The following is a 23478-nucleotide window of genomic DNA, read 5'->3' on the forward strand; positions in this document are numbered from 1 at the left end:
TTCTCTGTCAGCTAAACACTTCGAATCTATCAATTACCACAAACTCAAATGCACCCTGAACCCCTTCCTCTCCTCCCACCGTAACACTACCCCATCCAGCCACCACGCCACAACCACCCCATCACCCCCTCCAACCACGCCTCCCTCTGAAAACCCCCCTTTCAACCCCTCAACAATCATCAAACCCCCACCAATCACCACCTCTCCCTCTGCCAAGCCCCCAAACTCTCTCGGCCCAACCGTCCCTTAGCACCACGCACTAAATCACGTTACCTCCAGCTCATGCGCGTCATCTCACCAACCATCCCCAAACCAGCCATACAGCCGACACGAAAAGCGGGGCCAAACGATCCCCAAGGCAATGAGTGTGAAACGGCGATCGTGGGAAGGGTTTAGGGTGCTGTGTGGCGTTTGAGCTTGACGGGCGGCGCGGTGGCTTGAATTAAACGTGAAGACGCGCGAAAGTACGCGATGTGGGAAGCGAGGCGGAGGGGCTGGGTAGCTTGGGTTGGGTCCGGCAGTGAAGGGAGGGGGGATATGGTGCGAGTGTGGGCTGGAGCGAACCGAACCATTACCATCTTTTCTGGATGGGGCGCGCAGTTGGGGGTTGTGGTGGAGGTTCTGGTAGAGAGACGGGATGGACTGCGGCTCAAGAGAACTGTATTCCACGGTCTCTGTGACTTGTTGCTATGACGGATGAGCCCCTCCTCCACCAGAAAATACTGCGACGCGTCAATCCTGTCCCTCAACCGTCCCCAAATCTCCTACATCCTCACTGCGCGATGAGAATGCAGCCCAACACGGAGATCACGTCGCTAGCTAGCACAAGATCTCGTCTTCGTATCGCCGCATGAGCATGGCCTGTGTTAAGTTAGGCACAAATTGCCGCACAGAATCTCGTACCATTTTTCGTCAGCTGTGACGGGAAACCCCGGTGTGTTGCTACTGCACGGCATCGCCCGATGTCACCAGGCAGGTTTTCGCGGCTGTCGATCACTAGTTCAAGCGCGAGTTTGAGACTGGGAGCACGCAATGGATCTGCGCTACACACTCGCTTTCGCATGTGACGGTGGTAACGAGCCGAGTGGCCGTCTTTGTCTTCCAAATCTTTCGAGGCTTGCGCACGCTGGTAGTGTATGTTGCGGCTGCAGGTACGCCATTGGGGGTTGCGATGCGAAAGGCACGTCTCATCATCAAGCGCATCACTCATAGGACTTCAGTGTTTAGTTTTGAATTGTTTGAATTTTAAGTTCGGTGGGCGGTGTGTTTTTTTGATCTCAAGGAGGGTAGAGTTACTACTCCCTCCGTTGACAGTGTGATACCTAGTACCGTAGCGATGTATAAGAAAGGAAAAAAAGAAAGACAACATCATGTTGTCGTGATTAATGACTCCGTACCCAAATGCATAATGCCCTCATCATAACACCATGCTGATAAAGAAAAGCGTGGGGAAGACGATGTCCGAAAACCACGCGCAAACCGAGCGTGTAGGAAGGGTTGAGACAGCTAAGTCGGAACCCATCAAGAACTGAGTGAACGAGACGGACGTGTGAAGCGATGTCCTCTCCAGCGTGTGCATATCATATGAGCTCGATCTTGTTATCCGGATCCAACTCGAACGGCTGGAGATTAGGGGGTTTTCAGCCTAAGTCGTTCTAAGATCTCATCATCGCGGTCGTCCTAGACCTTATAATCCGTCTCCTGTTGGACCTTCTGATCCCATGGATCAACATTTTGATGATCGACGTACGTGGGTAACATGTTATATGTCATGGGGTTGTACACCTGGTGACCTGGGTGACCTGGTTGACCTGGGTGAAATGGCATCCGTGGTGGTTGTGCGAGAGTGGAGGAAGCGTACAGGTTCATGTTATGTTGGTACGATGTCATAGGCGGGGGGTCAGAGCCCAAATTGGTTGGCAGAATATAGCCAGAGTCTTCTCTCCTCCTCTTTGATGGCTGGTACTCGTAGGCGGGGTGGTCGATGGGTGCCTGTGAGGTCGGTTCTGGGTTTAAGGGTAGAGTATAGTCTTCCCTTCTCCTCTTAGACGACTGGAACTCGTAACTCGGGGCGATCTGTGTCTGCGAGGTAGGCTCTGTGTCTGCTTGGAACGAACGCTTGTTGTTCATCATGCCTCTGGCTTCCTTGCGCAACCTGAGTCGAACGCCCTGGTCGGAGAACGCCCGCGAGAGATATGTTGACTCTTCGAGACCTTTGAAGTCTTTGGGGAGTACGACGTCAAACTTTTCGCTCAATTGAGAGCCGAGGAACTGGAACTCCGCCTGTGAAGGATGAAACTCGTACATGGTGAAACAGAGTCTGAAGCTACCCTGGATCCGAATGGAAATATCGCCGAAGACAAAGAAACCGCCGTCCTTGTTATCGACATCCTTGAGACGATGCAGGGACGACACCAGTGTGCCGGCCATGGATTCATTGGGAGTATGTTCGACGGGCTCATCTCTGTCCGCTTTGTACAGGGATGCACTGAGGAAGATGTAGGGGTTTTGCAAGAAGTTGTTCGAGGTATCGGCACGATCCCGAAGGTTGAGCTGGAGAATGGGTGGAGGATCCACAGGCTTCCGAAACTTTTCCTTGCCCTTGACCGCGACCAGCGCCTCTTTAGGTTGCTGGCGGACGGACAGGAAGCAGTTATTCGGGCTCAGAGGTTCGGGACCTTGACTTGCGACCGGTAGTGTGACAGGAATGTGCGGTTGGTAGTAGTTCTGGTTATACTGCGGCGGCATCGGATGGTGTGGATACATGGTTGGAATGTTCATGTTCATGGTCTGGCCCTCTGTAGCAGAGGTCGGTGGTCGTAATGGTTTTGTAAGGAACCCAAGGACCAGGTCTTAGAGACGCCCAAGATTGTGGTGGTGAGATGGAGTCGTCCGGTCGAAAAATACTGAGAACATAAGAGAATTCCGAAATACGGCTAGCGACCTTTGAGAGAAATACGCGAAAGGTGACCAATCGAACAAAGGCTTGAGTCACTGCGGAGTGCAGTGCCGTCCGAAGGCGCTGCGCGTCCAGTGATTGTAGTGGTAATGAGCGATGAAAGTGTGAGTGGATCACCGTTCCATGGGTGAAGGACCCTTTTCGGAGAAAGTGCCGTCGAAGCGCGACTGCCTGCTCTCGGTGTTCCAGTCCAGCACAGTCGATAATAATGCGTGTCCTTGTATGGTATGCGCTGCCTTGCTCGAAATTTGAGGCACCTCTGGAAAGCGGCGATATCAGAATGGCGCGCGCGGGAGTGGATCTGGTGCTCGCCTTTCAACGGGACCGAACTAAAGGCCCGCCTGCGGAGAGATGTTTGACTCCACCCTTGACCGTGACTTCCAACGGAAAGTGGCCCAGATGGAAGCAACAACAAAAATGTGTACTGCGCCTGCGTCGCTCAGCACCTGCAGCGTGGAACCTGTAGAACACCGTACTTTCCGCACTGTCTCCGCAAGGCATAGCACCAGCTTGATTTCGAAGGGGAGTTTGCGATTGAACCTGAGGTTAGGCAGGTCTGGTACCGAACCGTGGTCGAGATTGCCTTGGTGTGCTCCGAATGTTATAACAAAGAGGGCTGTTTCCAAGGGCTTCGAGAGTATTAGTGTCGTGCTGGTCGACCAGTCAAGCAGCGATGACGTGTCGGGGATAAGTCTAGGGCAATCTGGTAATATTATAGAATTAGAAGAGAAAGTCAGAGGGAGAGCGTCGAGGGCGACGACGTCGCAGTGCTCATGAAGGAAAACGCACAAGAGTAAGACACAAGGTAGAAGAGCTGGCAAGGGTACCTCGAGGTAGTCGTCTCAATCGGGGCTCCTCTACACTCGTCCTTCCGTGGCGGCTTCGACGGTGATTCGTCACTTTCCGTCTAGTCTCGAGTGCAACTGGTGCCGAGCGCGGCCGATCAGTGCTGTAGGGTCTCTCCGAGCTAGCGTGCTAAGAGATGAACGAGCGGCGCCGTGAATCATGCGAACAACCTCTAGTGCAGCCAATCGAACGTCGCCTGGGCTTCTTTCTTCTTTTGTAGGCACGGTCGCTTTGGGAGCTAAGGTTTCTCGCTTGTTGACACAGGCCTGGTTGATTTTGCTCTTGCACCTCGTCGAGTCCGGAGAGGGCTGCAGCGTGGTTGATGCGTTCTGCTGATGACGTCGAGGGTACAATCGAAAACGACAGGACGGTATGCACTTAGCGAGATACCGGGTTCGCGATGGAGATGGGACCTTGTCCAGCCCGCTGGTGCATGTGTCAGCGTGCAAGGACGGCACGGCGGGACGAGGTACAAGAAGACAAGCTGGTCGCAGATGCTGTGCCGTAGTGCAGCGACTGTTCTATATGCTCAACAGCACTTTCGAATGAAGCCGAAGAGAGCCCAAGGGTCGTTTGGCGCTAGAATGCAGCAATAGCCCGTCCGCACTATGCTGCCAGAGCGAGGGTATCCCATGCAGCCGGATGGCAGAGCCTGGCTGCACAGACTGCGCGGCAGTAGAGCAAGGATAGCGAGACGGCTTGGATTCAACGGCAATCCCAGGTTTAGGGTTGGTAGGGCACTGTCCAAGGGCATCGAACGGGGGACCCGGTTGCATGCAACGGAAGAGCCCCATGCCTGTAGACACTCACAGCGACGCTCGGAATTTAGCCATTGCAACTACTCTACTTGAGAGGTCGTATATAATGCTCCATTGGCGCCCAATATCTCAGCATCACGCCGTTCGACAGCCTGTTTGCTACGGTTCCTCTGATCCGTAGCTAGAGGCACAGAGCGCTCGAGTTAGCTGATGAACGGACCCAACATATCCATCGGGACCACTCGCAGGCGAGTGCAGTGGTACTGAACACGTCCACACACATGGCGGCTGTCACACGCTTTCCGACGGCGCACGATGGCGGCTCCGGGACGTGCCTCAGGACTCGAAGGCTAAACTGACAGGACAGTCGAGGCTAGGATACCCACAACATAGTCGCGTATCACTGCAGCAGACGGCACGCACGCTGCGATAGAGTGCCCGGTACGCTCTCTGTCGTCAATCGGACCTGGAACGGGCGTCGAACCGTGCAGGAAACGTCCCCATTGGGCGCTGCAGACCGATGGAGCAATGACGCATTGTGCATTCACGTTTGTCGGGCTGAGGGCGGGTGATGTCGTCTGGAGGCTATGAAGATGCATGTGGGGAGGATGATCGCCGTCAAGTCGCGCGGTGGCTGGGAGGATTTCTGCAGGGATGTGGTTCGATTCCAAGCGAAGACCGCCGAATGCTCCGTTCTCCTTATGAAAGAAATTCTACGATGTTACACCGTCATCCGCACCCCCGTCCAACACCCCTTTAGCCACAAACTGCCAGCGAGTGAGAGGCCGGCGCACTTCCTGCGATACCTCATCTGGTCGGCAGTCTACCTCTGACAGCAGCGCTATAGCCAGCCATGTCCTTAACGAAGTCTTGCCGGGTCGCCATCACCAGGTAACAGTCGCTGCCGTCAAAGCATGATGATCTGAGTGCTAGCTGCTTGCTTGTTGCGCCTCTACGACAGATCGTCTCGTTTTCTCGGCAGCTTTCCCTCGTGCACCACGTCTTCTCTCCGTCCTCCGACATGCCGTTGTTCCTGCAGGATACGAGAGCCTCCCGCTATTGGCCCTTTGCATATGTTGCAAATATTGTCCCAACATCGACCTTGTATGCGCTTAATTTACTTTTCGCTTACTACGGCGGAGGCTCGGGCTGTTCATCGTTGTCGAGAGATTATCAGCTGCCGTCACGGGCTGCCATGAGGTTCACTATCACTCAATATTGCAATACTAGTCAGGCGTGCACTCTGGAATATCGCAAATCTGCCTGCACAGTCCAAAGAAAAGGGTTGCCCGTCTGCTCTGGTATCTGACCCCCATCTAAGCGTCTTAATCTGGATATTCGCATTGTACAAGCTCGGAAACCTTTTCAGTGCCTCGAAGTTGTGGGCCCCTCATGCGAATGTGGGGTGGTGACATGGCCTCTATCGCATAGACCTCGTGGACATCCTCCCTGCATTCTGTTGGATCTAAGGTCTCTACTGCACAAACACGGTTGGTATCTTGGGACAAATCGCGACTAGGCTTCTGGTTCCGTTGAGCCGTATGCAGTGGACGCAATGAGTCTTAGGCGCCATAGCCACGTTTGCAACTGCCGCGGAAAGGCAATCATCGAAAGAATGAACACACATGGTTCACAAACAATGCACTAACGACCATAGTTCGTTCTCGTGACAAAGATCGGACGGCTCGCTGCAACTACACCATCGTGCGTCTGGGCTAAGTAGTCAGTAACAGCAGCCTTGATCTGTAAGATCGTGCACATGCTGGTGATTTGACATGAGATGCGTCGAAGCGGTCAGTGAATATGCATCCAGGCATACTTTTTCTGTCTTTGAAGGTCGCCAAACAGTTCTCTGAGAGTACATCGCAGATTATCAACGGCATACTCTGTAGACATCACGGTTGCGTACACCTCAGGAGAGTTGATCGGCATTCACAGCAGTACCTATGGGATTCCTATCAGTCCCCCAATGGGGCCAGATGGCGCTGCCTCTCTGCCGCCGCAACTAACGACTGCTTACCTGCAGCTTCGACACCAACTACTGTCCGGCGGCCCCGAAAGCCATCATCCATCCGAGCAGGATACTGTCGCATGATAATCACTACATCGGTCTTGGGTTACACGGCACTTGGCTAACAGAGTGTAGCACAGCTGCACTTCGCCTGCCCTAGCCACTCGAGTCGACTGACCCTCGAATGCGAATGCGGCCAGGTCCAGATCCACCAGACTTCCAACCCCGTTATTGTTGCTGTAAATATTGGTCACAGCTCTTCCCGACCGCCCCCACTTTGCACAACAGCTACTCCACATGAACCACTCCGCATGGATCACGTTGCGTAGAACGCAAGCTTACGATCGTTGAGCAGCTTCGCCGACTGCAAGATCAGTCCGAGAATCACTGTATCATACACGTGTTTCTCATGATGCATCACAACCGAGAGTTGATACATCACAATCGGAAGTCGGCGATAAGCGTATACTGAACTCTCAGCCGGAATGTGGCCTCATATGAGCCAAGAAAGTATGATGTATGTACGCAGCTGGCCACTGGTTGTACAGAACGACATGATCCCTGGAGAAAGCGATGCTGCATAGCCGGCGTCGAGCGAACCCGCAACTCCCTGGTCGTCATTGGCTGCAAGACATTGTGGCAGAACTACGATGATTTACGTTGGGCTAGCCAAGTGGCCAGTGCAATGCAGCTGATGCCAAAGCTGATGCGTTTGTATTGGCAGAAGAAGCAGATCAACAGGCACTCTCTCGCCCAGCTGAGACAAGAAGCACACCACAGCACTGCCAGGTACCTATCCAAGCACTCGAAGCCTTTACAGCCCGCCAAAAACGAGGTGAACGCCCTTGAAGGATTCTAACGCTGCGTTCCCCACGATAGCGTATAAAACGATGACTGTTGATTGGCTTAATTACGTACGGTTCCCACAACTCTACCATGGTACGATCTTCCAGCGGCGTGAACCGGCCGCACACTCTTAATTCGCCGTACGGCTGCCGACAGTACACTTGCTTTTCCGTCAAGGCGATTGCCCGCCAGGACCAGTTGAACGTGCGGTGGGGCAGATGCTTCCTTCCTTGTTCAGTGTCGGAGATCAGGGTCCAAACATTCCTGATCATTGAGGTAAGAGCCTTCAGCAAGCTTAGTTCCTACACTACTTTTTCAAGTCTTACCATGAGCTTGTCACTCTTGGGTGGCGCAGTATACGAATCCATCTGCTCGATGCCGTTATCGTCAACGATCGTGGTACTGTAGTTGGAATACAGCGCTACGATGATGTACTTCATCTCTGGCTTCAGTCAGTGTCTACCATCGATGTCTTGGGAACGGACCACCCAAAAGCAACCATGAAGGATCAGCACTTACGATATATCGCCAAGTGACTTCCAACGCACATGCGTCCGCCACTGTCCATCATAGTAAGCGTCAAAGGTCAACGTGCTTCGAGAAGTAGTACTGACCTTCCAAAGGCCCAAAACCACCGGCTCTCCATATCCCTCCGCTTCTCCTCGTCTAGCTTCTCGATGTCCAGCCATCGCTCTGGCCTCCACTCGTTTGCGCGCTCGAACACTTCCTCGTTGAGGTGCAACAAGCCCGCGCTTGCGCTCACCCTTACTCCACTAGGAATGTGGTACGAAGCCTCTTCAGGCCCAAGTTGACAGCCTTGCGGCGGCGTGAAGCGTGGCTGTGGGCCCGGGATGGCCGAATGAAGACGCAGGGTCTCCCATATGACGGCATGGAGGAATGGTAGGCTGTCTACGGCCTTAGCATCAGGCAGTGTTGGCGCGGATGACGGTATAAGCTGTGGCGAGAGACCAAGCAGCTCAGCTCGAAGACGGGCCTGGATCTCCGGATGTCGCGAGACCTCGTGAACAACGTAGGCCAGTGTTATCCCGGACGTATCGAAACCGGCCGCAAGATGGTCAAGCACCTCGCTCGCAATTTGAGTCTGTAGTGTGCTCTGCCCGCCCTCCTTTGCGGCTTTTGCCATGGTGTTTTGGAGCTGCTGCCACACCACAGGTCGATCCTCGATCTGTGTGTCGCCTGCGCTCGAGACAGTACTAGCATCGTCGCACATCCTCACCGTCCACTCCTCGATCTCACCGTTCGCCTCATCGACCCACTTCGGTGTCAATCGGTAGCCAAGCCACTTCTCCACAAAGCTAGTAAATCGTGGGAACTCCTGCGGCCAGAAGTTGTAGGATCGACGCGAGTTGTACAAATCCAAAAACCACGCAAGCTGCTTTCGGTCATCGATTAGGTTCGAGCCTGCCTTGAGCCCGAATATGAAGCACGTCACAATGTCCATTGTAGTCGCACTGAGCAGGGCGTAGATGTTTAGGACGCCCTTCTCAGACTCGGCAAATGTTGACTCCAGATATGGCAAAAAGCGCTTGTAGATGATGGCAGAGGTCTGGCCCAGCAGTGCCTCGCTTGCCGTGACGTGAGACTTGCTATAGATGTTGCTCAGCATCCGTTTTCTCTGCGAGTGCGGCTTGTTGCGTCCAGTCGAGAACATGTTGTCGACTCTAATATGAGTCAATAAACGCACGGCCGGTCATATGACAGTGCTCACCCTCCATAATTCGAAAAGAAAGCATACCAATTGTAACCATCCTTGGCACTGCTTTTCTCGAACCCCCCGGCATACACGTCTCGGATCCCTCCCTTGACGCAGTTCACGCTGATCTCGCTGGGTCCCAAACATACGATTGGGCCCAAGCGGTCATGCGCTGCCTTGAGTGTCGCATTCTCAATACCCCGCCAGCGAACTGAATGCACCCAGAGTGAAGTGAAATGCGCCAGCGGATGAGCAGCGGGGACCTTGCGCAATGGATTGCGCGCATAGCTAGCGAGCACTTGAACAATAATGAGAAGTAGGAAAAGGATACTCAGGGCGGAAATCGACAGGCCAAGCATCGTGTTGTAACGTGCCACAGATTTGAAAAGCAAGTGTAGAGGCGTCTTCGAGAATGCAGGAACGCAAAAGAAAAGGCAGATGTCAACAACGCCTTGCGAACGACAGCGCTAAACTCGGGCTCTGTCCCGCTTCGATCGGGTTATCCTACTCTGACATCCCCGCAGCACATCACCCTTATCGCGACCCGGTCTAACCGTGGCGGGACTAGTGCCCTCAGCCCTATCCGTCGCTATCCAGCCACGAACATTTTCAGCCTCCATCAAGTCTCAGCACGCGAGTCGAGAGCGATGTTGGATGTCTGGCAAAGGGGCTCACGACAAAGGTGTCACCAAATTCGATCATTGCGTGCTCACAGGCTTGGCATGCGGTATCGGCACCCCAACGGGGCTTCAGGTTGCACCAGTCACTAGGGAAATGCAATGCAACGCGCTGCACTGCGATGCAAGGAGGAGCGAAAGCGGCGAGTTACATCAAAGATGGAGTTTATCTTTGGGGAACGCCGGTGTTCGGCATCCTGTACCAGCGACAAGCGGGAGATCGTGTTATGCTTACACAGACCGTATGAGATCGACGTTGAGAGCATGGCAGATCATACTGGGCATGGAGTAATGAGATGGGAATTTGATATGCTGTGTGATATCATAGGGTTTTGGGCTATGTGTAGAGCTGGGAGGAGATCCAGAGTCATGCTCACTTTGGAAATGCCATGGAGACCGATAGGTGACGGGCTGTGCGCTGTAGCACGACATGTTCGGTAAATGATTTGTGTCCGCTGTGGTGCGAGGATCGGTACGGGATACAGCATAGAAGCCCGGGACTCTATGTCGAGAAGGTCAATTGGATATCTCGCGCGAAGAGAGAAGGAGTAAGATCTGGGTCAGTGCATGAGCGATATACCTTCGCGCTCAAAACACGCACTCCTGTTCTGCGTGAGATATGAATTCATAGTTATCCCATCTCACACACCTGATCAATCCTCAACTCTGAAAGTTGAGCCTGGTACCATACGCTTCCGTCGTCTCATCTCTGCCATTGTTCGTCGCATGCGCATCCAATAGTGAACTCGTAACGCCCCAGGAAATGATACCACTGGTCATATACCCCAGAATTTACTGGCGCGCTTCATCGGCGGGTCTAGTCCTAAATGCAGAGTTCTGCTGACTCGCCGCTCTCCTGTTGAGGCACCAATATATTCTTCACGTTGAATTCATATACTGACGTAACAACATGGTCTAGAGCGGGAACATAGAAAACAACGTGGAAGGGAAGATGTGATGCTTATATGCTATTATTCGTGTTTTAATGAAAGTAAGGCAGTGCTATGCACGGGTGGTGTGTTTGTGTCAGCAACATCCGAAACTCACAGCATCATCATTCAGTAGTCTTGATCGTCAACAGTAAATTGCGAAATTTCAATGGACAATGGTTCATTCAACGTGAGGCAAAACGTAAGAATGTACCATTGTGGAAGCAAATACACACACTCCATGTATGCATGTCGTGCCAACAGACTCTACGGGTACAGGTAGACGGCTTTCGAGATTTCAAGCATCTTTTGTGGAGACGTTCTCAAGTAAGCAGCTGCTCATCGAAAGGAATAGCGATGAATGTTCGGAAGTAAAGTATGACATGCCAACGAGCCTTTGATCAATCACGTCCTTATTGGTGTAAATCACAATGGTGGGTAATGCATTCGAGCTGCCCAGGCTGAGTAAGATGTCCTATTAGGTTAAGTAAGCATGCTGCCCACATTAGTATATGACCATACGATGACAGTCAGCTCCAATATCTGCAGACATTCAAGAAGATTGGGTCACACAAGGTGACATTGGGTTAAGCTACGTCGATTAAATCGCCTGTATATGATTAATTCGGTCCAATGTTGCAGGGACCGTCGACACTAGGAATGAGAATCATCACCAGGGTAGTGGGTAGGTGCAAAAACCTGTCTTTCGATTGTCGTGACTAGCTACCTAGGGGTATAGGAATTCCCAGTTGCAGCATCGCAACCACACTGACACAACACGCTACTTAGCTACCTAGCTACCCGGCGCATTCCCAATCCACCAATGTCACTATATTTGCATGTCCACCGCGCCAACTTCCGGAGGCTTTCCATGATGACATCGCTTCCACAGTCTGCAGGAGTATTTAGCCGAGTATATGCGCAGCATGTGGAGACATAGCAGCACACTTCGGATCTGTATTGCCACCTAGCTCGAGCGCCCTGGGGCTATCAGCCAGGTCAAGCGCGTTAAGATAAGTGCATGGTGGAAGGTGGAGCAGAAATGAGGAGTATGATTGAAGTTTAGAAGAAAGAGAACTAGGAGGGCATCATCACTACTCGTCGTTCAATGCATGGATTACCAGCAACAACTGCAAAATGCAAACACCACCTCAAAAACGTCATACCCACACATCACTAACAAAAGAAGTCGAAAGAAGAGACATCTCCAGAGTTAAAATTGATATGTTGATTAACGCCTCCCTTCGTCCTCCCATTCGCTGTCCCAAGGTATCTCCGTAATGCATATACACCAAAATTCCCAACCTGCGCACAACTGTGATACTACAAAGAAGCGAAACCCTATTTCTCCGCGCTGAGATCGATAAAAAAAAAAGAGAATAGAGAAAAGGAGGTTCGGTGTCATATCAGACCCGCGCCTTTAGAGCCCAGATGAACATCAACACCGACACCAAAGTATTACAAGACGTGGTCGAAGAGAAGAGAACAAAAGGTGTTCAACGACAATAATCACGCGTCTTGCATGATAATATCATCATCCTCCTCCCCCTCAGCATCAACATCCATATCCCCCTCTTCCTCATCATAATCGCCATCGGCATCAATATCCTCATCATGCTCCTGTTCCTCTTCAATCGGCAACGCTTTGCCTTTCCCCTTGAAGTCAATGCTACCCCTCGAGCTAGCAGAGCTTCTTGTGCTCCTCCTCCCATTAACAACAACAGCTTTAACAGCGCCGCCGTCTGAGACATCGTCCCCGTTTGTGACGCTTTCGCCGAGGCGGCTGCGTGTACGCCGGAGGGAGATAGTACCTGGTGTGAGGGCGCCGTTCGCGGAGGGCGACATGAGGGCTTTTGCGCCGCGGCTGGGCGAGAGTTGGATTTTGGATACAGGGGCTGTGTGAATGGAGAGGGAGGTGTTGCGGATGCGGTTGGGAGTGCTGGTACGTCGGCGGGAGCCAAAGGGGCGACCGGGTCGGCGGCGCTGCGCAGGTTGCCCTGGAATGGGTGGGAAGATTTCGTAGCGCGAGGGTGGGATTGCGGGTTCGTCCATGTGGGAGCCGGCGAGTGCGACGGTGGAGCCGTTTGCGAGGGGTGTGCCAGGGGCTGGTGAGCCGCCGTTGATGGAGTCTTCGGCGGGGTGGGGGCCGTCTGCTTCATCGCCTGTACCGTTGGCTTTTGCTGCTGCCATTTGTACACCTTCTTCGGGTGCGGGCTTGTCTTCTTCTTCGATTTCGTCGCGCTGTTGCACTGTCTGCAAGGCTGGTCCATCTTCGTATTGACCTAAACGGCCCATGACGTACGGTGTCCATATCAGACAGTCTGGGTTGATCTTTGGGTTGCCTGCTGCATTGCATTTCTCAATGTATGACTTGAAGTAGTTCAGATCTAGTCGCAGCGCGTACTTCTTCGTGACAGGGTCGCGCACGAGAGCTCGTAGGCCTTCCAATGCTGATACAATGTCATCAGGTGTCATGCCGGTGCGATCTGATATGGCCGATATGCTGATCGCAGCCTTTTGTTGGAGTAGTTCCTCACACAGGACAAGCCGCCAGTATTTCCGATAACTTACCAAACCCATGTCACTGAGAGGTTTCTCGGGGCTTCCAGTCTTTCTCTCCACGCGGGTCAAGAGGTAGGAGAACTCGATCAGGTACTGTCCGTAGCCTTTGCGCATGTGAATGGGAAGTACGAGAATACAAGAAACGTTGTTGAGCGAGCTGGGCCGTTTCTCTTTCGAAAAGTAGCCGACGAAATGACACCCGAAGTTGTCATTTTCTGTCATGACGTAGAATAAGAAGGGCTCGACATCGTAGTATAGCGTCTTGGAACCGAGGAACAACTTGGCGAGCAAACAGAGATTCTGGCAGTACACTGGATTCTTTCGGCCATCGACTTCGAAGAAAGAGTACTTGCCGTCGCGGTAAATCTCGTCGCCAGGAGGGTGCTTCGCTGGACATTTAAGCTGTGGTTGTTAGTATATGGTCTTGGAAAGAAGTCGAAATGCTTACCTTATGCCGCCATGCCACATAATCCGAGTTCATGTACTTGAGACAGAACTCGCATATGTAAAGCACCCGATTCTTGCTGTACTCTTCGGGATATGGCGCAGCGTGCCAGGTGTCGATCTCCCAGCCACCGAAATTGACGCATTTGATCTTGCTCGCCGTGGTTGCTTGCTTGTGCGACCGGAGTGGTTCGGGCGGGTAAAGTGCGGCCTGCTTCACTTTCCATTCTTCTTCAGCCTTGATACGAGCATCGTCGAACCGCTTCCGGTCGGCGGGCGAAGGATAGGTCTTGGATGTATCGGCATCGGCTTCTGAAAGTACACCACCGTAGGGCTTGCTCTTGACCTCGTCTGGCTCCCTGTCGGTGAAGCCTGCGAACGGAGTGGCATTTTGAATGTGTATTGTTGGGTAATGCAAGACCTCTGAGGATTCTCGTGCAGCCTGTGCAGCTCGACGATTTCTTTCGCGACGTTCTCTATCCCTCTCGCGCCGCCTCTCCTGTCGCTCTTGCTCGCGCGTGAGTGTCTTCACTTTGGGCTTGGCGGTGACAATCTTCTGGACTTTCTCGTTGTTGAGATGGAAAGCGATAATCAGGCTCCCAGGTTGAGCCTCTTCGATCCATGCGAGTGGTCGTTTGTCAGTCCTCTTAGGCTGACCACGACGTGCTCGCGCTGGTCGTAAGCGCCCTGCCTCTCGATCTGAACCAGTGTGCTCTGCCTCGCCTCCACTTTCGTGACCATCCGTCATGACGCTACGAGCACTTCGTACGCTTCTTGAAGGTGGCCGGGGTGAGACTGCAGGCACTGATGGCGCCGCATCTGAGTTGGATGCTTCGGAAGGTCTCCGCTTCTTCCGTGTTTGCCTCGACGGAATCGGCGCTTCCTCTTCCTGCGAAGTCTTGCGTTTGCGAAGCGAACGTAGTCCATCTGCTGGCTCGTCGGGAAGAATTAGCTCTTTGAAGATTGAATGTCCTTCGGGATCGACCCCACGATGTGAAGGGAGCAACTCCTTGGTCAATTTGTTCAAAGACGAACGTCTCCGACGAGTAGAAGGCTCGTCAGCCTCTTCTTCTGCTTCCGTTGGGAAGTTGTTGATACATTCCTCGCAGCGCCAAAGCTTTGCATCTATTCGTCGTTAGTAAGGTGCGGTTCGGGCCTGACAAGGGGACATACCGTCATCGGGACTAAGCGTATTAGCGTCACGGGCGCATTGCCGATGTGCTGGACCAACAACGTGTGAGTAACCACATCGTAAGTCGAACCTCCCAACTGAGAACTCACCATTGTCTCCGCACTGGGCGCAAGAGAGGTATTCCTCGAATTCCGGGCTGGGGTCGTTGTCCTCGTCTAATTTGCAGTATCTGCTTATTTAGTAAATGTTTTTACAGGTTCAATCTTCTCGGGCGATACTTACATGCACACGTTGGGGTTGTTCGACTTGATAATTTCATCCTCTTCACCACCATCGCTCTCCTGCCATTGGTTTTCTTCTTCGGAATCAAGGTTACTTGACTCGTCGCTGTCGCTGGACTTAGCATCGGAGGATTCCCTTGCGACATCGTCGCCGTCATAGTCCTCTTCCTCATCGTCGGACCTGGGTCGACGCAATGCGATCTTGACAGCGCCAACAGGCTCAGCTTCGTCCTCGTCGTCGTCCACATCTTCACCCTCTGCATCCACATCTTCGCCTTCGGCATCCACATCCTCGCCCTCGGCATCCATGTCTGAGCCCTCAGCGTCTGTTGTATGACCTTCAGCATCGGGCATATTCTCGATAGCCGGGCCAGGTGCGTACTCTATATCGTCCATTTCATATTCGCCATCCGCATCGATGTCGTCTGGGTCGGTATTGGCCGCGGCTTGGCCCATGATTTCCGCCATTGCGAAGTTGACGGCAGAGGCCACCTTGGAGGCAAAGTAAGCCACTGTCGCAGTCCGAGTGGTATAGGCCCTAGAACATTGGTTGCGCGAGTGGTAGCAGCCGCGGAGGCTCTCTCATGCAGTAGTTGGTGAGCGCGTCGTGCTTGTGCCCTAGCGCGTTGTTGTAACCCGTGAAACTGTTTGCCGCGTGTTTTCGACTGATGTGTATCGTGAAATGACTTTTTGCGGTACTGAATCGCCAGAGGCAGATGCGGCGGTCTCGTAGTCGCGTTGGTCGTGACTGTGGGGAAGGCGGAGGTGCGATCGCGGCGGAGGCAATTATTTCGGAGGTATGGCGGCTGAAGGTTGCGGGTTTCGCGCCTCGTATGAAAGGGTGAGTCTGTGCGACACCGAGAATAATTGTCGCTCGGCAGGAAATGGTATGGGCGATGCGCTGTCGTCGTCCGAAATGACACCCTTGGTGTAGTCGGGGTCGCCGCCAAGGAGCAGTTGACGCACGGCCGCCGCACCTCACTTCACGCCGACGGCACCTCCAACCAGTCCGCACTGATAGCCCACCCCGCAACACCACCGCGCCTGAATACACTACCGCAATCATGGGTGTCCCATTCGAGGCTTTGCTGCCCTATGCCATTATGACGGGTGTGAGTGATTGGCGCGCCTGGGAGTGAAAGGCTGCTAACACGAGGGCCAGTTCTTCGCATTCAGCGCCGTGTCTGTCGGAAAGCTCAAGGAGATGCAGAACGGAGGGAAGAAGACGAGGAGGGGTATCGACCAATGGGACAGGGTAGGTTGCGAGAAACATACGCGCACCAGGAGAAAGCTAACATGTGTACAGCAAAGTACGACAGCTTCACAATGACCTCATGCGATATACTTACGAGACCCAGTGATGGAGCGCGACCGCCGGCTGACAGGATTCATGCGCGGACAGACAGACAAGCCGATTGCTCCGGAAGGCTTCGAGCTCAACAACCCATGGAGGGTGCGTATAAAGGTGCTGGGCTATGGGAAGATGCTAACCACAGGCAGTGCGAGAAGCGATTCCTCTAGACGATGCGAGACACTCCGACACAGCATACAACATACCCAATAGTAACTACATCGCGCTGGGAGGGTCTACGGCATGTACAGCAATAGTAGGCATGCGAGCAATCAACAATTCTCAATGTTCAGTACTGGTGTCTACTTGATTTCTGATGGCAGTCCGGCAATGCCCTCGCGCTCCACGTCTCTAAACTTCATTCCGAAGTACTTCTCAAGCGCCTCTAGTCTCTCTCCCTCGCTCTTGAACTCGATTTCCTTGGTTTTCTCGCCTTTCATGTTCCACTTCAACGACGCCGCCGCCAGGCTCATCTTCCCTTCCAACTCCCCATCATCACCGAGTATCTTCTTATCCACCACTACCATTTGCGTGAAGAACGTATGCTTGCTGGTGGAAGTGTAGTAGCTCATGACTGCGTAGTCTTGAGGCTGGAATTCTAGCTCACTGTATGAGTATTTGGTCTCCCAGTCGCTCTCGTCATTTCTCCGGTATTCGTAAACCCAGAGGCGCTGGTTGGGGTCAGTGTTGCCTGCAATGTTGCGCCATTGGAGACGGGCCGACGCAGGCTGGATGTGCTTTTGGACTGTGCCCGAGCGGTCAAGAGGCATTGGCACGACAGGGCCGTCAGCCCCGAAGCCGACGTCGACGTGGTACTTGGTGTCGCCGATAGTGACAAAGTTCACCATATGCGACCAGCCCGTCCAGCCGTCAGCAGCCCAAACTCTACATCCGCCTGAATACAGGGTAAACCCCAGCGAGTTCAACAGCGTCCCAAACAGTCTGTTGTTCTCCATGCAATATCCACCGCGTCCATTGTCGTCATCAATAATCTTCTTGAACAATTCCTCCGGATGGACAGAGATGGAATGATGGGCCGAGTAATGCAGGGTGATGTTCTCAAAGGGTACAGCCGCTAGCTGCAGCTTTTGGAGCAGTGCAAGATACTCCAATGCGCTGTTAGGGTCCAGACCGGCTATATCATACTTTCTCTCTTGGTCAGGCAACCCCAGGCGGGCGAAGTATTTTGTTATTTGGTCTTTGGTGTAGGTTGCGCGTGCGCTCATGTTGTTGACTGACACGGATGTTATCGATAGCGGAGTGCAGATCCGAATTTGGCATGGGGCGATCGACGAGTGACGAATGCGGCGAACTGAGACGCAATCAGATGGGAGAGGCACTTTCACCGCGAGAGGCACTAGAGTCACTGCAGAGAAATATTTCACGCGGGGCACGCTACGAGACGCCAGCTGTGGTGTCGTCAGGAGTGCGCAGCGAATACGAGACGAGAGCGCGGGATGGTGGGGAATGTCTTGATGGGCGGTGCCTGCCAAGCGCGCATGAACGCGTGAACTCCCGCCGGCTAGTGGCTCATTCACCCCTTGACGGGCGCAGTCCAGTCCAGTGCTAGAGTGCTAGAGTAGCGTCTCCTGAGCCAACTCTCCAATTGCAACCATGTTGAGCTGCTCGCCGTGAGCGCGCCCACCACCCCCGCTGGCTGCGCGAGTATTACTGTTGGGCGCTCCCGTCGCCTTCTCCATCCGGTCATTTATAATCCCCCAACGCCCCGAGTCGCCGCGTCGCTCGCTCAGATTCAAAAACATGACCACCAATGGCCTGCGCACCCAGTACCCCTACGCCGGGGACACGCTCAGTCCCCGCGCCCTCTATGACTTTCCCTCGCCGACGTCCAACTACCAGTCTGGCATCAACGGCACTGCCTCGCCCAGCTTCTTCCCCATGGCCTACCAGATATCCCCGCGCTTCGGTGCCAGCGCCTTCATACCGCCCCCAGAAGTCTTCGTAGACGGCCGCAGGGAGACCATCCGCGAAAACGGCGTCTACACACCGCGTAACTCTGGCAAGCGAAACTCCGATGCGCTGAATACCGACCCCGTGGCCATGCATCTGCTTGTTGAGACGGCAATCGGAGACAGCCAGTATTTCGACATACTCTCAGTTGAGGAGGTGGAAGCGCTCAAGCAGGAGCAGAAGAGCCTGGACACACGTCTGGGCACTGTCAGACGGAAGCTGGAGTCGGAGACGAAGATCCGCGATGCGACGCGCTCACTCGGACGACTGGCCTCGAAGAAGGCAAACGGACACAAGCGCGGGCAGAGCAGTAAGAGCAGCAAAGGCAGCAATACCGTGCAGGATTACGACCCCAAGACAGAGGAAGGGCTTGAATCAAGCAACAAGAAGGTCGAGGAGTTCATTCGGGAGTGCCTGGAGATAGAGTCTCGCATGCGCATGATCGATATGCAGCTGCTGATGCACACTGCTGCTGTACTGCAGCTTACGCACAAGGGACCCAAACAGCGTCAAGACGACTCTGAAATGTCAGAAGACCGCTTCCGGAGACCAGACAGCCCCGCAAGCCTCAATACCTACGAAGACGGCAGACTCAACGGCGCTTTCGACGAGCGCAGCTTCTACAGGACACCGGAGAACCTCGACAACCTCATGAACGTGCTGCAAACCGGCAAGCACCTCACAGCCTCCTCAGAGCGTCATGACCAAGCCTTGAATGCGACTGCCACGCGTCTCCAGGAGATTAACGAGCGTCTAAGATCTCTCATCATCGAGGCAAACCCCGAGCGCGACGAAGACTATTCACTGCCGCCGCTGGCTCTCGAAGGAACGCCGGATGCTTCAACCCTAGATCGCCAGCTCGATTTCCTCGACCAGGGCCTCCGCAGCATCGCCGCTGAACAGTCCAACATCCGCAACAACTCAAGGCATACTCTGAGCGAAGTCGAGGGCCGTCTGGAGGGCATCAACAACCAACTCTATGCGGTAATATCTCGATCCGAAAACGAACAGTCCGACAAGATCCCACCGCCACCTGCCATCACTGGTGGTGGTTCTACCGAACAGCTCAACTACATGGAAGACTCCTTCTACAACCTCGAGCAGATCCAGTACGCGATGAACGAGCAAATCAGCCAACTCCGCTCGAGAGCTCCTGCTGTTGACGAGTCCGAGAGCGCTGAGAAGGCTGAGAAGTACGAGACTACAATCATGGGCCTCTGGCAGGTCATCCTCGCTGGCGAAGAAGAAGCACGCGAACGCAAACGTGAACGACGTCAATTACTTGCTGAAGATCCCGATGCCAATGAACAAGTTTCGCCAGACGAGGACTTCAACGCTAACGAGACCTACTCTCTTACTGCCTTCTCTTCCAAGGTGCAATTCCTGTTCCGTCGGGCAACTAGTCTTAAAGACAAGCAATCGGTCCTGATGCGCCAGATCAAGCAGCAACGTGAACTGAACAGCAAGTCAGACGCACAGAAAGAGGCAGAATTCGAGCGACTCAATACCAATTTGCTCAGCGCGAGATCTGAGAAGAAGTCCATGGAGGGTGAGCTCGAGCGTGCAATGGAACAGCTACAGCAATTCGATGAGCAAAAGATCTCGACTGACACACAGATCTTGCACGAGACGCAGGAGCGGAACGCTGGTCTGGAGGCTCAGCTTATCAACGTACAAGAGCGAGTGATGGCATTTGAGACTGAATTGAAGGAGGCCAAGCAACGTGCTGTCGCGTACGAGAACCAGCTCAAGGACGTACAAGAGCAGGCTGTAAACTTCCAGAGCAAGATGCAAGAGGCTGAAAAGCGTGCGGCCACGTTCGAGGAAGAGCTGAAGGATCACCAGGAGCGCAACACCGCATACAATGTCTCGTCACAAGAGGCCGAGCAACGCACTGCTGGCTACGAAGCCCAGGTTCGGGACGCGCAGGAACGGGCTCTCATGTTGGAGGCCAAGTTGAGGGATGCCCAGGACGATGCCCGTACCGAGGCGACAGCGATCCAGGCTCAACTTGCCAGCTCCCTGGAGAAGATCACAGAGACTACAGCTGCTCTCGAAGCTGTAACTGCCCAGAAGCAAGCTGCCGAGGCTCGCTCTTTGGACGCAACCAACACCCTCAATGCAAAGGAGGAAGAATTCCGCAACCTCGAAGGCGAGATCGTTCGTCTCACAACCGAACTCACTTTCGCCAAAGCAGAGCTAGATGGCGCTTACGGTACGCGCGCGCAACGTGCTGCCGACTCCGCCGCCAACCCGGCCATCAAGCGAGAGCTCGACGAGCTCACCGAGCAGAATCAAGCGCTCCTCGGCGAACTTGAAGCACTGCGCAAGGTGCAAGATGTGGCCTCTCAATCCGAAGCTGAAGCCCGGCAATCCGAGCGCAACCTCAAAGCCGAGTTGTCTGGTATGGCTGCCGAGTACGAAGCCCTCACCCGGGACGCCATTCAAAACGAAAAGGACCGCGAAGTCCTCGAAGCGCAAATCGACAAGCTGCGTGACGAAAAGGAAGCTCTGGAGCGCGAGCTCAGTGACGAGAAAGTCAAGTGGCTTGGGGTTAGGAGTCCTGGGCCCGGCATGCCGAATGGCGCTGCTGCACAGCTTGACATGGGTGCGACTAGTATCCGCATGTTGAGAGAAGATTTTAGGAAGATGATGAGGGATCGGACGGCTGAGGGGTTGAAGGCGCTGAGGGTAAGTCAATCCCATGCATGACTCTTTCGCAGAACGCTAACATTATACAGGCGGAACAAGAAGAACGACGAAAGCTCGAAGCCGTTGTTCGTCAGCTACGCAAAGATGCTATGCCACAACGTTCTCAACTCTCCCGGACTATGACGACGCCACAATAACGCCGAGTCGCTTGACTGCATCGCCATGTTACGTCTAACTTCACTTCTCTTTCTCACACTTTGTATTTCTATATACCCACTTTGTACCTTTCTGGACCCGTTATCATTCACGCATTATACGCGGAGTTTGGGACTTGCATTGCAACACATGTACTGGCGTTGCATCGCTGCTGCTATAGTGGAAAGCATATCTGCATATAAAGTAATGTATACGCTGTGTTTTCCATTGGAATGGCATTAGCATAAGATCGCAGACGAATCTGGCATTTGCTGTTCCGTTGTGATGGGCTGTCCATGTAGTGAGAAAAAGCATCAAATGCTAGGTGACCATGTGTCGTCTTTCGTCCTGCACGACGTCTTCTTCTAGAGTCAAGATATTAGCCATTGCCCAGAACTCCAAGAAGAAGATGTAGGACGCCTTACAGAATAGACGTTCCTAGCGCCCCCACATTCCCCAAAGCCGCCGCATATTCGGACCGCAACACACCATGGTCTACCCTTCACCAACCTCACAAACTGCCGTGATACAACGTCATTCAGGTCAAAGATCGATCGAACGAACTGTCACAGGGCTGCCTTCCACTAACAACTTGTGTAAATTCCCTAGTTTGCCTCCGACATCTGTGAGCCTCCCATGCGGTATCAGTATCGTCTTCCGAAGTGCGGCCTTATCGAAGAGATAGAATGCGTATATCTCCACTTGCAATACATACTCCCCTGTACATGGGTGGCCTTGAGTGTAGTCTTATGGCGAGATAGTGCGAGTTGTCAGCGCTCAATTCTCCGAGTATTCTGCCACATGGGCAGCCTGAAGGACCGGTACAGTGGCTGTGTTACGTCTTCGGCGATCAGGTTCCCTTCGTCATTGGCCATCCGCTGTCTTTAATATGAGGAGTTCTATGGCTGTTCCATCGTCATGCTCGCCGATTAACTCAAGAAGGTCCCCGGGCTGACACCGAATCTCTCCGGCGAGGTCGTTGAAGCTTCACGATGTGGCTGCCTTGGAGGCCTAAGTGAAGATTTCAAACGGATGGCTATGGCGATGTGGGAGGTGAGATGGGTATAAATGCGTAGATGGAACTCACATCCAAGTACTTCACATCTACAGTCATCCCACACCATCCAGCAACCCCCATCCCCACGCCCATCCAACCCACAATCCAAAATGAAACTCTCAACCCTCCTTACAACCCTCACCCTCGCCACCCTCGGCAGCAGCACCGCCCTTTCACCCCGCTCAACATTTACCTGGACCTCCTGGGTCGACAGCCTCATCGCCGACCCAGCGCATGCCATGTCGCCCTCAGAAGCTCTCGCCGCCTTCAACGCCGCCAACCCCAATCCCAATCCCGACCTCTCCACCTCCCCCGACACTGACGATGCTAACTTGGACAAGCGCCAAGCATTCGCCAACTGCCAACAGCTCTCCTCCCGACCTCCTTCTGTGCCCGACGCAGTGGCTTGTATCAACGATCTAGCGGGTAGGGGTAATGCGGGGCAGGCGTGTAATGTTGATGGGTACACCGCCAGGGTGCAGTGTAGATTGGGGAGTGCGGATGTGGTTAGTGTTAAGGGGAGGGATGATGCGCCTAAGAGTGTGAATTGGTGAGTTGTGATTCTCTTTTCGTTATGATAGTGTGAGGGTGACGATGTGGACGGTGCGCTGACTTGTGGCTTTAGCAATGACATCGCGAGGTCGGCTGGTGTTATCATGGATCGATGTACGAGGGGCGATAACACGGTTTCTGGGGCTGCGTATATACCTCAGGGGGGTGTTGCGGTGCAGATTCAGGGTCAGTAGATGGGGGTGTGAGGGGCTGTCGGTGGAGGTATCTTTGGATTGAGTTGATTACAGGAAGCACGTTACTATCCCAACATTGGCTTGTATGATCATTTTGATGAGAGTTTTGTCAACTACAACGTCGAAGGCATCACTGCGGTACTCGAGCAATCAGTGTTCCCACATGTTCGTACTGCAGACCTGTGATCGACACTCTGTGTGGCAAGTATCTTTGTCGAATTGTGAGCAACTATCACGATACTCTCAATCACAAGATTGGAAGGACTAGAAATCTGTCGAAAAGGCATAAAATACAAGGCCATGTAACCATCCGCTAGACAACTCGGTGAGCCTCAACAACATGCACG

The 23478-nt window shown here is 53.5% G+C and overlaps 7 protein-coding genes across 7 annotated transcripts; 3 read left to right on the plus strand and 4 right to left on the minus strand.

Moving 5' to 3' along the window:
• Positions 1 to 2007: 2007 nt before the first annotated feature.
• On the minus strand, positions 2008 to 2727 carry BKA58DRAFT_289110 (velvet factor-domain-containing protein; the record flags this gene model as incomplete). The annotated part of the gene is made up of 1 exon (XM_046166863.1): positions 2008 to 2727. A coding segment is annotated over one exon (720 nt), but the record flags the coding sequence as incomplete, so codon positions are not given.
• A 4561-nt stretch (positions 2728 to 7288) lies between these two features.
• BKA58DRAFT_461785 (cytochrome P450 monooxygenase-like protein) lies at positions 7289 to 9493 on the minus strand (the record flags this gene model as incomplete). Its single annotated transcript, XM_046174821.1, has 4 exons — positions 7289 to 7862; positions 7940 to 7980; positions 8035 to 9102; positions 9150 to 9493. The coding sequence occupies 4 exons, from the start codon at positions 9491 to 9493 to the stop codon at positions 7723 to 7725; spliced, it is 1593 nt and encodes a 530-aa protein (XP_046022717.1). The 3' UTR covers positions 7289 to 7722.
• Positions 9494 to 11880: 2387 nt separating this feature from the next.
• BKA58DRAFT_390126 (uncharacterized protein) lies at positions 11881 to 16066 on the minus strand. The gene is made up of 5 exons (XM_046170811.1): positions 15161 to 16066; positions 15028 to 15107; positions 14920 to 14967; positions 13751 to 14871; positions 11881 to 13704 (listed from the first exon to the last, which is right to left on the minus strand). Exons 1-5 carry the CDS (start codon positions 15625 to 15627, stop codon positions 12250 to 12252), a joined length of 3171 nt encoding a protein of 1056 aa, XP_046022718.1. The 5' UTR covers positions 15628 to 16066; the 3' UTR covers positions 11881 to 12249.
• An 89-nt stretch (positions 16067 to 16155) lies between these two features.
• On the plus strand, positions 16156 to 16789 carry BKA58DRAFT_390130 (uncharacterized protein; the record flags this gene model as incomplete). Its single annotated transcript, XM_046170812.1, has 4 exons — positions 16156 to 16271; positions 16322 to 16414; positions 16526 to 16624; positions 16660 to 16789. Coding segments are annotated over exons 1-3 (240 nt in total), but the record flags the coding sequence as incomplete, so codon positions are not given.
• On the minus strand, positions 16790 to 17954 carry BKA58DRAFT_390133 (arylamine N-acetyltransferase 1). Its single transcript, XM_046170813.1, has one exon. It carries the CDS (start codon positions 17734 to 17736, stop codon positions 16813 to 16815), a length of 924 nt encoding a protein of 307 aa, XP_046022720.1. The 5' UTR covers positions 17737 to 17954; the 3' UTR covers positions 16790 to 16812.
• Positions 17955 to 18043: 89 nt separating this feature from the next.
• BKA58DRAFT_227140 (Up-regulated during septation-domain-containing protein) lies at positions 18044 to 21748 on the plus strand. Its single transcript, XM_046166392.1, has 2 exons — positions 18044 to 19594; positions 21364 to 21748. The coding sequence occupies exons 1-2, from the start codon at positions 18272 to 18274 to the stop codon at positions 21529 to 21531; spliced, it is 1491 nt and encodes a 496-aa protein (XP_046022721.1). The 5' UTR covers positions 18044 to 18271; the 3' UTR covers positions 21532 to 21748.
• Positions 21749 to 22495: 747 nt separating this feature from the next.
• Positions 22496 to 23131, plus strand: BKA58DRAFT_442561 (uncharacterized protein; the record flags this gene model as incomplete). The annotated part of the gene is made up of 2 exons (XM_046173912.1): positions 22496 to 22935; positions 23011 to 23131. 2 exons carry the CDS (start codon positions 22496 to 22498, stop codon positions 23129 to 23131), a joined length of 561 nt encoding a protein of 186 aa, XP_046022722.1.
• Positions 23132 to 23478: the final 347 nt, after the last annotated feature.

This window comes from Alternaria rosae (genome assembly GCF_020736505.1).
Source record: "Alternaria rosae strain MPI-PUGE-AT-0040 chromosome Unknown BKA58scaffold_8, whole genome shotgun sequence".
In the NCBI taxonomy this organism is placed as follows: Eukaryota; Fungi; Ascomycota; class Dothideomycetes; order Pleosporales; family Pleosporaceae; genus Alternaria; species Alternaria rosae.